The sequence below is a fragment of the Caenorhabditis remanei genome, chromosome X (genome assembly GCF_010183535.1).
Source record: "Caenorhabditis remanei strain PX506 chromosome X, whole genome shotgun sequence".
NCBI classification, from domain to species: domain Eukaryota; kingdom Metazoa; phylum Nematoda; class Chromadorea; order Rhabditida; family Rhabditidae; genus Caenorhabditis; species Caenorhabditis remanei.
In genome coordinates, this window is record NC_071333.1 from 4,214,950 (window position 1) to 4,232,977 (window position 18,028).

General features: G+C 40.8%; 2 protein-coding genes across 2 annotated transcripts; one reads left to right on the forward strand and one right to left on the reverse strand.

The window, feature by feature from the left end:
* Positions 1–5,155: 5,155 nt before the first annotated feature.
* GCK72_022810 (uncharacterized protein) lies at positions 5,156–16,817 on the forward strand (the record flags this gene model as incomplete). Its single annotated transcript, XM_053735077.1, has 15 exons — positions 5,156–5,267; positions 5,324–5,439; positions 5,485–5,568; positions 5,621–5,706; positions 5,753–5,830; positions 5,877–5,987; positions 6,032–6,073; positions 6,121–6,897; positions 6,947–15,495; positions 15,882–15,911; positions 15,959–16,038; positions 16,084–16,277; positions 16,320–16,397; positions 16,581–16,660; positions 16,708–16,817. The coding sequence occupies 15 exons, from the start codon at positions 5,156–5,158 to the stop codon at positions 16,815–16,817; spliced, it is 10,527 nt and encodes a 3,508-aa protein (XP_053578643.1).
* On the reverse strand, positions 6,260–7,324 carry GCK72_022811 (uncharacterized protein; the record flags this gene model as incomplete). The annotated part of the gene is made up of 1 exon (XM_053735078.1): positions 6,260–7,324. One exon carries the CDS (start codon positions 7,322–7,324, stop codon positions 6,260–6,262), a length of 1,065 nt encoding a protein of 354 aa, XP_053578644.1.
* Positions 16,818–18,028: the final 1,211 nt, after the last annotated feature.

The following is an 18,028-nucleotide window of genomic DNA, read 5'->3' on the forward strand; positions in this document are numbered from 1 at the left end:
CTTTTGTTAAGCTTTCACACTCTTTCCCTACCTCAAAATGTTCATTTTGAATTGTTTCTACCCAATATCCTTCTCCAACCCCCAAACTTCTCAACATTTCGATTTCACTCATCTCCGGCTTATTCTCAATCCTGAAATCATTTTTTCTTTCTTTGTGCCTAGTTAATTGACTGGTCCCATTATACCCTTATTTTGTTACTTTTTGTTCCCGAAATAAACAAACTGTCAAAAAGTTGAATTTCATTTTTTTCAAGTATAAGTTCTCAAAATTTCAGGAAACTGCGCACTCAAAGTTCTACATCGTTTTTGCTATCAACGATCAAAACCCATCCATTTTCAGCTCACACCCATTTCCCCTATCATCCAGTCTTTGTTCTTCTAACGACTCAATTTTGAAACCTTTGGTATCATAAAAACCCGACGTGACGTCATCAATTGACATGCCTCAAGTCGACGCCCAACTTCCATTTCTCCATTAAGGGTGTGAGAGCAAGAGTAGAGGTGTCATCAGAACTACACTGTAGAAATGAATGAAATTTTCTTATCAGTTTTAAGGACAGGGAGGTTCCCGGTATTGCGGACGACGCCCTGTTCGTTTTGATTACCGTTGGTTTTTCCTCGCCTCCTTTTTTATTTTGTTTGTTTGTTACAATTTTGGGTTAGTCAACTGGTTTATAACACTCGGATGTTATCACTGTTTGCTCATTTTTGACCTCAATCTGAAATATGAAGAATCCTGAATATTTTGGTAATATTATGAAACAAATGTTGTATAAAAATAAAGATATTACCAAAGAAGTGTTAGTTCTAGTATTTGTTCAACTATCTGAACATCTACTGGTCGTTTCGTCTGTGTGTTTGTTTGTCCCGATGTTGTGTCTGCTGATTTTAAAGTTAATTAAGGATTCTGTTAAAAGTTTTCGTGAATAATTATAGAAATTCAAATAGCTGTTTGTCTCATTATGAAAGTTACTCTATTTCTCACTGTTACTGTATTTTGGTGAACACTGATTGGTAGACTTATGTTTGGGATGTGTTCTACTAGTTACTTTTTTTAATACGTTTTTTTTGTATTTCAGGTATTTTTTAAAAACGGGTATTAGTCAAACTTTATTTATCACATCGCTTTTCTTCTACAGTATCCAATATCAAAAAATTTTGCTTGCTAGGCTTTGCAACAAACAAATTAGGCAAATATTTCAAAGATGTAGGGTCTTATTCCCGCAGTCAGGATGATTGAATGCTCAATAATTAAGTTTTTAGAAACTTTCCATTTTGTAATTATATATCATGTACAATTATATGCTAGTGAGAATTATCGCAACTTACTTCAGTCGGAAAATGAAACGATTTACTCAGAAGACAGTACAGCTCTCCAATGAAATTTATGTACACTTTTAGAGTATTCACATTACCGTATACTTGAATTTGTTTATGAAGTTTTCATGTTCGAAGTTTCTTTATATGGTTATTACTCCTCATAAAAATTAAACTATCCCATTACACAGTTTGAAATTCTCAAATACCGGAGTAACCTCTCACTTTCCTATGATATCTCAATTTTCAATTTTTTCTTCCTCTCTTATCTCATGATGACTCTTTCGGTTCTTGCAAATTTGTTTGTTTGGAGGTCTGTTTATCAGGTGCAAAGGTTCGCAATATTTTATTGTTTTCCTAATATTTGCTTTTTTGGTTTTTGGTCTGTTTTATTGGGAAAAAATGTATGAATGGAAAAGGAATTAGTCACTTTTTGGAAATCCAAACTTACAAAAATGGTTCGGGATATTTTTCAGATTCTCAGTGAAACTTTTGGAAAATTTTTTAGAAGTTATCAATAGTTAATTATGAACCTGGTTAAAGTCAATTTTTCTAAAAATGCTTGGACACAATCCTCTTTTTTCTCTTTCATAGTACTCGCTCGAACTCATAACATATTTGAAAATTCAAAATGCAGTGAATGGGATCTTTTGTACACTCTATCTCTTTTTTTGCACCATGTGCTCATTTTTAGTTCTATTTCTATCTAAAACCCATCTTACATCCGGAAACTTCTCCGAACCGATTTGCTTCCACCCCTCCCAATTTCAACACCTCTAACAAAGATTATGACAGTATTACCGATGTTTTAGATGTAACGAGCAAAGAGGGGGAAGCAAAAATTTCACGCCCCAAAATGTGTGTATTGCACAAGAGCATTGCGAAGCGCGATAATACTCGAAACGAGAAAATGACGCACCGTTATACTCAGGAATTTCCAAATAGGGGTTGTTATCAGTAACTGGCCGTATTCAATTGATGGAAATTTTTGAGTGAAGGAGTAAAATAGGGAGAGAAGGAGAGAGGGAAGTGATAAAATTGGGAGAAGAAGGCACTAGTGGCGGCCAATTCATTGATACGTAGTCTCGTGGACGTAGTTCGGAAATTTTCTGAGTTTGGCAGATTGATCGTATAAAAAACTTGCAAACTTGCAATTTTTCTGTTGGATTAATTTGAAGCTGTAAATATGACAGTCTAGAAAAGTTTTTCTGTGGAAATTCTTCATTCAGTGTTAGAAATAAGATGTAAGTATAGTCATTAGCAATTCGTAGCCATACGTTCTTCTTTTTCCACAAATACTTTTTATCACCATATTATTCCAAACAATATTACTATCCCCTACCCCATATATTTTTTCTATATTGCCGTTATATTCTCCCATTGTTTCTATGGTTTTTTCCCGTTATTCTATGTAGTTTTTTTTCCTGTGGTACACATGTCAGAATCGTGTTTGTCTGGCCGCGCGGGTTTATGACATTAGTGACACCTTTACGATTTTTGAATAGAGGGAGTTATTATGAAAGTACTAGTAGCCGAGTTTTTTTTTATGTTTTGAGGAAATAGATATTTTCCATACATGTCGACTGGCCTGACCAGAAAATGTTTTTTTTTAACATTTTGAAAATTTTAGTGTTTTTATATTGAATACTGTAACTGTTCAAAAATTTTAATTTCCACAAGAAAAATGACTATTTTCATCTCAAAATTAACAAAATTAGACATAATTATATTGGAAAACCTAAATCAGCTGAATGTAAATCGAAATGTTGAAAAACGATTTCCTTTCTTAAAGCTGAAACTTCATAAAATGCCCCGAGTTTTTCCAACTTTTATTTTCTCGTCAATTTTGTTATCACTCCTGCCATTCCTCGGTCTTCTTCATTTTGAAAACTCCACTCTCATTCCTATCTTTTGTTGCAAAACCTTCCTTTCTACTATTTGTTTACGCTCTGAAAATAAAATTGGTCTCTTTCGTTGTTGAAACTCTTCATTCACAATCATGATTCACTTTTTGAGTATAGTTTCATGTGGGAGTAGAGAATTTTTGAAAGGGATAATCGAGTAATCAACGTTGATGAATATTTTTGAAATTGGAGAGTTTTTGTATTTTATTTGGTCATATTGTTTTGACTCTAAAAATTAGTTTTAACTACACGCCCTGTCAAAAAAAAATTGATATCAGTGGCACTGATTCGAAAATGACCAAAACTTCCTTTTTTAAATGAAAATGCGTCAGATTTTATTTAATCTCTTTTTTATTTGTATTATATAATACAGAAAATATAGATTTCAGATAGTTTTTTCTCAATATTTCGAATTCCTTTGCTCAGTGTTACTAAAAATGATATATATGACACCTGTTTTCTTTTTTGCATTTTTTGTAACATTCACCTCCCTCCGCCACCTTCACATCACCACTATTTGCTCCCTATCATAACGGAATGCCTCAGTTTACGACTTTCCCCTCTTCTTCCCGTGAATTCATTCTTGATAAATCCAAAAAATGTTCTTTTTCCAAATAAGCAGTGGGTGGTTCTAAATCATGAGTCACCGCCTCCCTCATTTATTTCTATTATAATACCCCCATATTCTGCTACTCTTGAAAGTGCCGGCCCTGATAATTGATAAAAAGTGGGAAAATAGTGCTGAGGCACTAACCGTACACTTTTCCCCTTTTTATTTTTCGACATTATTTTTTGCTATCAATAGAGTGTTAGGAGGTGTGAAAAAAATTGGAGTAGATTTAACAAAGTTTTTTGGAGGGTAGCTAAACTGTATAGTTTTTTCCAGTTTTTTGCTCCAAATTAGTTGAAATTTTGATTCTTCTATTCTTTTGATTCTAATCTTCTCTATTGTTTTATTCATTATTTTCCGGAATTGATCTCAACTAATTTTCTATGACACCCACATTTAGTTGTATAAAATGATAATTGCCTGCAATGTCCTTTTTCTCAATGTTTTTTGTAATACCCTAGGACCATGACTATCAAATTTTTGTGAAAAGTCCAAAGAAATAACGATTTCAAAATATCTATGAAAGTGACGTTATTAATTTCATAACATGATCATAAAATTTTTCAAAATTTTCCCATGCCAAAACCAACCAAAAAAAATCTTGAACATACTTATTCCAATAAAAAACTTTCATACTAAACAACACTTTAACTCAAAAAACACGACCAACAATCAAACGAATAGTTCTTATCAGTAGTACTTGGCAGGAGCCAATTCCTCCCATGGGAAATGTCAAGAAAACCTCTCACATGATCGCCAACACACCCATTTTTACTAATTGATAATATTTTGAACCCTATTTTGGTTGTAGCTTGACTTGTGTGGAATTAATGAGTTTGTTATCAGAAATAGTTGTGATTTTTATTTTAAAAAATTTTTTGAAGAAAGATGTTTGTCAAAATTCATTTTTTCCCATATTCCCTTACTTATTCCATTTTCTTGCCATTCGGAAACGCGGCGCCTGCTTGCTCAAAAAAATAGTAGTCGTTATCAGTAAACCTCCTCCCATTTTCTAATGGCTGTTTTACAATCATCTTGATCGTTAAGACCAACTTCATGCTTGCCCGTTTTTCAGTTTTTGTCTCCCTCTCACTCTCTGCAACTATTGGCAAATAGAACCTTAAATCGAGTTTAAGCGTATTTCACATTGGTATTAACCTCGTTTTCTTTTTTTCTTATGATAGTGGCTATTTCGAGTTTTGTAGCGACTTTAGTGTTCAAAAACCTTAACTTTTTTGTATGATTTGTGAATTTCTTCTAACTTCCTATATTCTTTTTCTCAAAACAGTCACCAATTTTAACTTCATAATAAATTATTCCAGACATGAGAGTGCCACGTGGCATTGGTCTTGTGTTCATGGTAGCGGTGGCCGCCGCATTGGTGGCCGGTCTTATCCTGACCATTGTCCTTGTCAGTCGACCCAGTGCAGCTCCGAGTAAGTTCTCAAAAGTTTTTCCGTTGTTTTGAGAAAAAACCCTTTAATTTTTTCAGCCTCCGACGATGGTCGTGTCATAAACGTGGGCCTTTGCAATTCAAATTTAGAAGAGCCTCAGCAAAGTTTTCGATTTAAACGAGATGTTGATTATTCTGCTTGCAACTTCACCTCGGTAAATTTTTTCTGCACTTTTTTGTTATTTTTTCCCATTTTTCAGAACAAGAATCAACTAATGAAATTTATCGAAAGCACAACGGACGATGTAAATTTCAAATTGATTTCGTATTCGGATTCGGCAACAGTTAGTACATAATATTTCAAATTTACTATAGATTTGTACTAAATTGTTTCAGAAAAGTTCTTTAATCAGTAAAAAACAAGTTCTCGCCCAACTGACAGCATTGGGAACTCAACAGTCTTCAACAATCAAGCAATCAACGTGAGTATGATACATTTTTTAAAAATTTACCTTTCTTATATTACAGAGCATTTAACAAATATGATCCGGCAGAGTACAAAAATTCAGATTTAGTATTTTTCACTCCATGCAAAACTGACTACCAGTAAGTTATATGTTTCATGAAAAATATTAATTCCAAATATTTTTAGGGGTTATGCTGATGATATGAAAACTGTGCAAGACACAATCAAAACTAAAGTGGTGGAAAAGAAATATGTCATTGTATCGTTAGCGATGAATACCACACAAATGAAACAACAGTATGGAGATGATAACAGTCATAACATTGCTACAAACTCAACAGGCGATGTATCTCAAGATATCAACCACGTCTTGAACCTTCCAGGTAAGAATTTTCGAAATGGAAAAATTTTAGAACAAAACTATTTTTAGTGTCAACCACCACTTCAACTACCCGAGCACAGATGAATACCACCGTAGTCATGACAACGCAAGCGGCAACAACCACCGTACCCGTAACAACAACCGTACCAGTAGTCTCAAGTTCAGCAGCTCCTATGTCGTCGAGCACTCAAGCTCCACCAAAAACTACGCCAACTACTGTAACTACGAAACCCACTTCACCAACTACTGTGACAGTGCCCACTGTGCCAACTACAGTAACCATTCCAACTACAGTGACCACGCCAACTACAGTGACCATGCCAAGTACAGTAACCATGCCAAGTACAGTGACCACGCCAAGTACAGTAACCATGCCAAGTACAGTGACCACGCCAAGTACAGTAACCATGCCAACTACAGTGACCACGCCAAGTACAGTGACCATGCCAAGTACAGTGACCACGCCAAGTACAGTAACCATGCCAACTACAGTGACCACGCCAAGTACAGTGACCATGTCAAGTACAGTGACCACGCCAAGTACAGTAACCATGCCAAGTACAGTGACCGTGTCATCAACAGTGACCGTACCAACTACAGTGACCACGCCAAGTACAGTGACCATGCCAACTACAGTAACCACGCCAAGTACAGTGACCACGCCAAGTATAGTGACCACGCCAAGTACAGCGACCGTGTCATCAACAGCAACCACGCCAACTACAGTGACCACGCCAAGTACAGTGACCGTGTCATCAACAGTGACCGTACCAACACAAGCGAGTTCAACAACTGGCCCCAGCTCTACCAACCCAACATCCATGAGTACGTCACCAGTAGCTAGTTCATCTGTTTCTAGCCCAATTATAACTAGTCCATCAGTATCAACTAGTCCGGTAGTGTCTAGCTCCACTGTTCCAAGTTCAACTGTCACATCACCAAATCCATCAAGCTCATCATTGCCACCAGTCTCTAGTTCAACAAATGGACCATCAACATCTTCGGGAACAGTTTCCAGTTCAGTTGTATCTACTGGTTCAACTTTCACCACCCAACCACCTTCGACTGCCACTGGATCGACATTTGGATCCACTGTAACCGTAGTTCCTGGCTCATCATCTTCACCTGGCATGTCAACTACCCCGCCCACAATTCCATCTACAATTACTTCTGGATCTACCATGCCAGGATCCTCAAGTTCACCTGTCTCTACTGCTTCACCTGGATCTACAATGACTTCTGGATCTACCATACCAGGATCTTCGAGTTCGCCTCTCTCTACTGTTTCAACTGGATCTACAGTTTCTTACTCTACCGGTTCCACAATCACGGACAATGGATCATCCAGTTCATCTGTTTCTACAGTGACCCCGTTATCAACAGCAACTTCTGGATCTCCTCCAACATCTGTCTCTCCTGCTTCGAGCCAATCCACCATGGCATCGTCTACAGTAACCTCAGGTAGTAGCAGTGGAACAAGTCCCTCCCCATCCCCCTCGTCCCAGTCCTATTCCTCTAGTACTAACCCCTCATCCCCTGGATCATCGACAACAGGACAACTGACGACATCTGGAAGTACGGTATCATTTGGCTCCACCACAGAGGTATCAACGGTCACTCCAGGATCCTCATCTTCATCTGGAAGCAGCACAAGTCCAGCATCAACGACACAATTCACTGGATCCACTCAATCACCTGGCACGTCTAGTTCAATTTCATCTCAATCCACAGGTAGCTCCATTGGAAGTACCTCCCCTAACCCATCCAGTTCCCAATCCACCCCACCCCCCTCCTCACAATCAACAAGTTCAGTGCAAACATCTTCAGGATCATCAGTTTCTACAAACTCCGTGGAGACATCGACAGGAACTTCACCAATATCCACAAGCACCGGAACAACTGGACCGAGCACTTCATCTGGATCGACTCAGACCCCAGGATCCTCAACATCACCACCATCAACTGTATCGACTGCATCCTACACCGGAAGCACCTTAACCTCTGGACCCAGTACATCAGGTAGCTCATTCTCGACTTCCTATCCATCCAGTTCCCAATCCACCCCATCCCCCTCCTCCCAATCAACAAGTTCAGTGCAAACATCCTCAGGATCATCAGTTTCTACAAACTCCGTGGAGACATCGACAGGAACTTCACCAATATCCACAAGCACCGGAACAACTGGACCGAGCACTTCATCTGGATCGACTCAGACCCCAGGATCCTCAACATCACCACCATCAACTGTATCGACTGCATCCTACACCGGAAGCACCTTAACCCCAGTGCCCAGTACATCAGGTAGCTCATTCTCGACTTCCTATCCATCCAGTTCCCAATCCACCCCATCCCCCTCCTCCCAATCAACAAGTTCAGTGCAAACATCTTCAGGATCATCAGTTTCTACAAACTCCGTGGAGACATCGACAGGAACTTCACCAATATCCACAAGCACCGGAACAACTGGACCGAGCACTTCATCTGGATCGACTCAGACCCCAGGATCCTCAACATCACCACCATCAACTGTATCGACTGCATCCTACACCGGAAGCACCTTAACCTCTGGACCCAGTACATCAGGTAGCTCATTCTCGACTTCCTATCCATCCAGTTCCCAATCCACCCCATCCCCCTCCTCCCAATCAACAAGTTCAGTGCAAACATCCTCAGGATCATCAGTTTCTACAAACTCCGTGGAGACATCGACAGGAACTTCACCAATATCCACAAGCACCGGAACAACTGGACCGAGCACTTCATCTGGATCGACTCAGACCCCAGGATCTTCAACATCACCACCTTCAACTGTATCGACTTCAGCCTACACCGGAAGCACCTCAACCCAAGGACCCAGTACCTCAGGTAGCTCATTCTCAACTTCCTACCCATCTAGTTCGTCCCCAAAATCTTCAGTTAGTACTTCTGAGGGTTTCACCATGTCCTCTACATCCCCTGGTTCATCCCAATCAACAACTTCCTCTCAGTCTAGTACAACAGGAGTCTCTTCTAGTATAGCGTCTACTGTAACAAGTTACTCCTCTACATCCCCCCAGTCCACATCATCAGAAGGTAGTACTACAGTAGTATCCACAGTAACAGGATTTTCATCTTCTTCCTTGTCCCCGTCCCCGTCCCAATCTACTACTCCTGGAGTATCCACATCAACTGGTACCACCCAGTCCCCTGGAACTTCAACAACAGGTTTTAGCACATCTGAGAGATCCACAGTAACAGAATTTTCATCTTCATCTCCCAACACTCTCCAATCCACGTCCCCATCCCTTCCCACCACATCAGGAGTGTCTACATCAGTTGGTAGCTCTTCATCCCCCGGATCATCCTCCACCGTAGTCAGCACTACTTCAGGCTCCACAATTACTGATCAATCCTCGTCTTTAACAACTGGAGGGTCCACTGCATCCACTAGTGCCTTCACCGGCTCCACTACATTGCAAGGATCTTCCACCACTGGACAATCCACGCCAGCCACAAGTACCGGCTCCACTATGACACCCGGATCATCCACAACTGGAGAATCCACTGCACCCACTAGTGCCTACACCGGTTCCACTATTTCGCAAGGATCATCCACAACTGGAGAATCCACAGCATCCACTAGTGCGTACACCGGTTCCACTACATCGCAAGGATCTTCCACCACTGGACAATCCACGCCAGCCACAAGTACCGGCTCAACTATGACACCCGGATCATCCACAACTGGAGAATCTTCTGCATCTACTAGTGCCTACACCGGTTCCACCACATCGCAAGGATCTTCCACCACTGGACAATCCACTGCATCGACTAGTGCGTACACCGGTTCCACTATGACACCCGGATCTTCCACCACTGGACAATCTACTGCATCCACCAGTGCGTACACCGGTTCCACTACGTCGCAAGGATCTACCACCACTGGAGAATCCACTGCATCCACTAGTGCGTACACCGGTTCCACTACTTCGCAAGGATCTTCCACCACTGGACAATCCGCAGCATCCACTAGTGCGTACACCGGTTCCACTATGACACCCGGATCTTCCACCACTGGACAATCCACTGCATCCACCAGTGCGTACACCGGTTCTACTACATCGAAAGGATCTTCCACCACTGGACAATCCACTGCATCCACTAGTGCCTTTACCGGTTCCACTACGTCGCAAGGATCTTCCACAACTGGAAAATCCACTGCATCCACTAGTGCGTACACCGGTTCCACTACATCGCAAGGATCTTCCACCACTGGACAATCCACTGCATCTACTAGTGCCTACACCGGTTCCACTACGTCGCAAGGATCTTCCACCACTGGACAATCCACTGCATCCACTAGTGCGTACACCGGTTCCACTACATCGCAAGGATCTTCCACCACTGGACAATCCACTGCATCCACCTTCACTGAGTTCTCATCAACAACTTCAGGTAGTTCGCTTTCCCCCGCCGCCTCAAGCTCACCAGGTACTTCCGTGACTAGCACGGTAGCCTCATCCCCCATTTCCACTACCAGCCCCGCCCAATCAACTCCCAGTGGTTCCACTGGAACTACAGCTAGCTCTGGATCCACAGACACTCCCCACTCTACTACCCCAATCGGTTCTTCAACATCTGAAGAATCTACAGTATCCCAGTTTACAACTAACTCCCCAGCTTCCACTAGCCCCTACTCCTCAACAGCTGGACCCCAAACTGGAACATCAGGTAGTTCCTCATCCCCGGCCCCTACTTCTCAAAAAACTTCCCAATTTCCTGGTACCTCCCAATCAACCACCCGATCCCCAACTAGTACGCCAGTAACCGAAAACTCATCAACTTCCCCGTCCCAATCCACTCCCCATTCTTCAACGTCTGAGATTTCTAGTACAGTAGCGTTATCGACATCATTAGGTAGTTCTCAGTCCCCAGGAACATCTACTTCCATGACTAGTACCTCGGAAGGTTCCACAACTAGTGGTCACACCACTGGTTCAACAAGTGTCTTTACTGGAAGTACAGTAACCACAGGATCATCATCAACATCTGAAAAATCTACTTTGACCACTGTTGGTGGTTCAACTGGTTCAACTAGTACTTTCACTGGAACTACAGAAAATTCTGGAACATCGACATTATCTGGATCAACAGAAACCACAGTAACTGTTAGATCTTCCGGTACCACTACCCCCGCAAGTTCAACATCTGAAGGATCAACCATAACAACAAGTGTTGGTTCCACAGTTACATCTGGAACTTCGATATCATCTGGATCAACAGAAACAACGCAACCATCCGGATCATCAATTTCCACGTCTTCAGCTGCATCATCATCTGAAGGGTCTACTCTAACTACGATTACCGGTTCAACAAATGCTTTCATTGGTAGCACGGCAACAACAGAGTCTGTCGGAACAACAGGTACCTTATCTTCTACTTCATTCAGTTCTTCATCTACAACTGAAGGATCTTCTGTGACTAGCACAGTATCCTCTACTCTTATTTCCTCGTCCAAAACTTCAACTCCGTCTATTAGCTCCTCTCAGTCTAGTTCTCCAGTTATGTCCTCTAGTTCTGTCCACACTTCCCCTTCCACTTCTTCAGTAGGATCTACTGTTAGTAGTGGGTCCACGAGTCCATCCGTCACATCAACAGCTTCTTCTGGAACAACAATGTCTAGCCCCGCATCTGAAGGTTCGACGACCTCATTAGGTTCCACTACCACAGTTAAAACTAATACTGATAGCGCTGGAACAACTGCTTCTACGATTTCATCAAGTTGGTCCACAAAGTTATCAGGATCCACCACAACCATAGCTTCTACTTCTGGAACCCTAGAAACAACTAAACCCACTTCAGCTTCAAGTTCCCCAACATCATCGTTAGGAACCACCACTACCGTAGCTCCTACTTCTGGTACCCCAGGAACAACTGAACCCACTTCAGCTTCTAGTTCCCCAACATCATCGTTAGGAACCACCACTACCATAGCTCCTACTTCTGGTACCTCAGGAACAACTGAACCCACTTCAGCTTCTAGTTCCCCAACATCATCGTTAGGAACCACCACTACCATAGCTCCTACTTCTGGTACCCCAGGAACAACTGAACCCACTTCAGCATCAAGTTCCCCAACATCATCGTTAGGAACCACCACTACAGTAGGAACAACGTCTAGCAGTTCAGGTACAACTGGATCCACTAGTGGAACACGTGGTCCAACAACATCGTCAGCGTCAACTGTTACCGTAGCCTCAACTTCTGGTAGCTCAAGCACAACGGAAACAACAAGTGGATCTCCTAGCCCAACTTCGACCACAGATGGAGCCTCTTCTGCTAGTCTTGGAACAACAGGTAGTTCTTCAACAACTTCAGTTGGTTCCTCTTCCCCAATTGTGACCAGTACCCCAAACCCCACTTCTCAATCAACAAAAGCCGGTAGTTCGAGTACAGTAGCCTCTACAGAAACCGTTTCTACAACATCAGGTGCATCATCATCGGTGGCTAGCTCATCTCAGTCTTCCGGAACATCCAGCACTTTAATATCCACTTCTACAGGTTTCACAACCAGTGGTTCACCCACTAGCCAGTACAGTTCAACATCTACATTGCCAGATGCCACTTCCACCAGCGCTCCTGGAACTTTAACTACCGGAGGGTCCACTTATACAACTGTTACAAGAGAAACGTCCTCTGTCACCAGTAACATCGGATCTACATTAACCACACCCAGTACTTCTAGTTCCTCAGTAAATAGTAGCCCAAGTTCATCAAGTATCTCAACTTCCCTCAGTACCGCAGCCCCTCCATCTAGCTCCTCCCTTTCAACCACCACTCCCAAAACTTCCTCTACAACATCTGAAAACTCCCAAACAAGCTCAAGTGGAACAACTGCTACTGTATCTACTGATGGAACATCATCAGGGACTACTGTAGTAGTGAAATCTAGTACATCGTCGACTAGTTCATCAGTTGGATCTACCAGTCCTCACACTGGATCCACGATGGCTTCAACATCAGGTACCTCACATGAAACCACTATCATATCCTCGAGTCCGTTGAATTCCGTTAGTACTACACCATCACCAAGTAGTAGTATCATTTTAACAAGTCCGTCAAGTGTGACAACAGAATATGTCAGTACCATAGTTCCAAATGATTCAAGTTCCACTTTGTCCGCCCAGACTTCTTCCCCGTTATCGTCAACTTCAGAGTTCACAGTGATCATCACAAATTCATCTCCGTCCCCCACGTTATCATTTGAATCCTCATCAGTGTCCACAGAAAATTCTATGTCTACTAATACTGCGGAATTCACAACACCTTCAGAAACTACAAATAGTCCAGTGTCCACCATTCGATATGATAGCTCCCCGAGGTCATCTCCGGAAGGCTCTAGTACTACAGTACCCACACTGTCAAGTTCTATCGTTTTTACTTCCGCCAGTCTACCAACTAAACTGACAACTGATTCATCTTCAAATAACCCCTCCTCTTTGATCACGCAGCTTTCATCATTTTCGACTGAAAATTCGAAATCTACTAGCCCTATAGTATCCTCAACTTTCATTTCAAGTTTTTCCATTGATGATTCCACAACTATCGGTAGTACGTTTTCCATGTCTTCAGTAACTGATACAATCACCCCATCATCTCCCCAACCAACCTCAACTCCTTCAACCTCCCCTTCTGCTTTGTTAACAACCTCTGCTCTATCGAGTTCATCTCAACAAACTGAGGTGACCAGTGAATCTACTTCATCTTCTGCCACACCTTCGTCTATTACCTCAACCCTGTCATCCCAAAGTTTTGTAAGCAGTACCCTTACTATCCCCATCGTGTCTACATCATCTCAAAGAACTATGACTCCCTCCACCTCATTATCAACGGCGCTCAGTTCCTCTAGCTCTTCATCTACAACCATTTCTATATCGACCGCGTCATCCAAATCAACAGAGTCCTCCCCGTCAACTGTATCTAGTTATTCATCTTCTATTTTCGCTACTTCTGAATCGAAACCCTCTTCTTTGTCTTCCCAAAGTACAGTAACGAGTCCTATAGCGTCCACCTCATCTCAAGGCTTTATGACTCGCCTATCCAGTCTATCCAGTCCCTCAACCCAATCCGAGCCTACCACTCCATTCATTTCTACCAGTTCAACTAGTCCAACTGAACGATCTACAGAAAATTCATTGACTAGTACTACTTGGCTCCTAAGTTCTTCTTCAACGTCACCTCTATTAATGTCCACGTCCACTTCTAAGTCAATCCAAAGTGTAGCTACCAGCGAAGTAACAAATTCTGCGACAACAAGTCTATCATCCTCCATTTCTAGCTCCTCAGCCCCTAACTCCCCATCAACCCCACAGTCTACGTCCACTCCCACTCCCAGTACCCTTCCTTCCCTATCATCTAGTCCCCAAACCTCTCTGAGTACTACCGTCTCCCCAATTTCGACTACCACGTCTTTAGAATCATCTACTAAAACATCCATGTCTAGTTCCTCTGTCCCCAGTTTTACCCTTTTATCATCGTCCCCGAGCTCCACTTTAGAATCATCCACTCCTTTCGAAGTAACTTCTACAACCAAAAGTACTGCCTTTATGACATCTTTAGAAACTTCTACTTTTAGTCCCCCAACCTCTTTAATTACTTCATCTGAACCAAAATCATTGTCTACTGGTTCTTCATCTTCTACATTCATCTCAACTTCAACAGTTACTCAGACCTCTCCCCAAAATTCTGAATTTTCTAGTTCTCTAACGGAATCTCCCATGAGCTCGACCATTCCCCCGTTCACATCATCCGAAACATCGAGTTCCACAGTAGTCGAAAGTTCTACAGTACCCTTTTCAACCAATTCTTCACCTAGCTCGACGCAGATTGTGGAGCTAACTACATCAGAAGTCACAAGTACTAAAGAAATGGTTAAGACCAGCATCTCAGAAAACATAGTGACAAGTAGTTCGGTAACATCCACTCGCAGTTCTGCAGTTTCTTCTTCGGAATCATTCACTTCCATCCCAACTTCAATGGGAACTGTAAGTACTGATTCTACAGTATCCCACCATTCGTCTTCTGCCAGCAGTACTGTAACTACTATTACTACATCTGACAGGTCTTTATCTTCTACAGTAACCCAGACATCTTCTAGCCCCACTAGCATCAACCAAAGCTCTCGAAATACAGTCTCATCTACAAATACCATATTTTCTTTGTCTAATAAAACACCCACGTCCCCAACAATGACTACTACTAGTGCGAGCTCAGTTAATCCTACCTTTGAAACCAAAACTTCATTCAAAACCGCATTTCCCAGTACCGTATCCTCACCTCTTACCAGTATCGATACCCTATCCTCTTTGACTACAACCCAAATCCCTCCCAGTACTCTAACCACCATGTTAACATTATCAATATCAACATCGACGGAATCAACAGGTATGCAACACTTGCACTACTTGCTAAAGGCCAATTCAGATCACTTCACAGCTCACTCCGCACAGCACGTTCGATCCGAAATTCAGTTTTCAAACTTATTTTTCAGACGGTGTTCCGAAATAATTTCAACTATCAATTCAACACTTCTCTTATTTCAACTTCATTTATTTATACTTATTCTCACAATAACTACGCACAAAGGATTCAGGACCACTCTTCTCCACACTTCTCCTCTTATAGACTTGTAGCCCCTTTTTTGTCACTTAGTGTTCCCGTTCGTTAAATATGTTCCTATTATCTATTTGGGATGTTTGTTGGTTAGGTGAGCACAGAACTATATCGTTGAATTCTCGACATGATAGATACTAATATTTGCTTATTTTCAGCCTCATCAATTGCAACAACTTCAAAGTCTAGTGAGTTTTGAAACTAGTGTAAGAGAGTAAAAATTGAATATTTCCAGTTCCCAGTGTGACATGCTTGTTTATGGTCGATTTACAATCTGCAGGAATAGATCAAGCTGCCATCACTACCTATCGATCAGTAAGAGTATTTGAAATTCGTAAATATATAACCATTACTTTGCAGTACTTCAACTTTGCTCAACTAACCGCAGAAAAATTAAACGACGCTTCTGATTTCTCTGGGTATTTGGACACATTTGGTTATAACAAAGCCTTACCCGATCATGATTCATATGAAGTTCAAAATTATTCGCTTTTCAAGAATGTTGCATTCCCAATTGATAATACAAATGATGATATCGATCTAGATTTGGCAGAGTGAGTGCAAAACACGAAAAGCTCATTATCTAATTTTTTCAGTGTAAATTCAAAGCTCACTACAGCTGTTTGGTTGACAGCAACCAATAAGCAAACATGCCTAGTTTTCTACTCGGCTGCGTAAGTTTTCTTCAAAATTGACGTTGGTAGCACGGCTCCAACCACTAAAAAATATTATGAATTGAAATAAACATTTTCAAAATTTTTAGTGATGAATTGACTGTTCTCTTACTTTTGATTTACGAACTAATGAGCAACTTATCTGAAGCTAAAAAATAACTTCTTTTTATGTTAACATTTCAGACCAGTAGCAGAATATAATGGCACCACAATCCAGACAACGTACAATAGTTTCACTACAGTCATTGGAGTGCGTATAGGAGGTTTGTTTCCGAAAATTTCAAATTTTGATTACAACCTATAAATTTAGGAGCTACATCCATCCCAGGTTTAGCGGACTCCATCGATGCCTCCTCAATGACCGATGGTGATGCACAAGCGATTGTAACAAAACTTCTGGAAAGCCTCCCTCCAACATGATTCTAGTTGTCATCTACTTTCTTCAATATCTAAAGTACTCCAAACACCCAACGGTTTTTCTTTATTTATGTTTTTCTCGGTTCTCCATTTCATTTCACTCCCCCACCCTAATTTTTTTCCTATTAAAGTAGGCGGAGTCTGGATCCTGTTTCCTTCACAAATCTCAACCATTTCCCTTCATTCTTCTGATCTTTTTCGTCTCATCTAGCCGCAATTTTTTTCCAACCATTTGATTTTTTTGTATTGAAAATTTGTTGTTGTCAACAACAATCAAGAGCTTTAACTCTATCCGTTTCATATTTTTTTTAAACTTTTTTTCCGAATACTTGCTATGTGCCTTGCTCACCAATTTTCCTGAAGTTGAATTGAATTGCAATAAAACAAATTCTTTGTCAAAAGAAGATAAGAACTACCCGAATAAAGTTCGCATTTATGTTTTTTGAAAAGTAGTACTTTCGAAGCTTGAAAAATGCAATATTTTTCATTTTCACTAATTCTGAAATCAAAGTTTCCGCGTCTTTTTCACGTCTTTCTTCCACTATATTCTTTTACCTTTCTCCCTTTTGTCCCGTTACTCGCTGGTTTTCATAAAAGGAAAAAAAGTGATTTCACTTGGAAGTGACCGACGAGAAGTGAATAGTCCTAGAGTGATAAGAAGTGACGTCACACATAATGAAAGGAAACTAGGTGATGATAGGGATGAACTTGATAACGATAGTGGAATGGAGTAAATTGGAACGTTTGAAAGGGGAATCGTACAATTGGATGTTTGAATTTTGGAGTTTCAAAAATCACAAAAAGTATTTCTAGATTTTTGAGCTTCCGGTTTTCAAAATTTTAAAGCAAAAGTGCTTAAATCACCATACATATTCTGTTTTATGAAATTTTGAACTATTTTGACTTGAAATTTTTGGTTCAAAACGGGCCAGTCTACGCGGCATTTGACGGCGGTTGAATGGAGATTGATACCAGAAAAATGTACATATTTATCTGTTTGACTATTTTATTTACCCGTTTGACATAATTTAAGTAGTATGACCAAATACTCAATTTTTTTGTTCAAACTGTTTTCGGTTTGTTTCACTTTTTCATCATTAATGGGTACAATTGTATCCAAACAATCAAATAATATATAACTCAAACGAATAAAATTTTCTTCTGACTTTTTGTAATCGCGACATTTGTGTATCAAGTCGAAAAATTTCATGTTT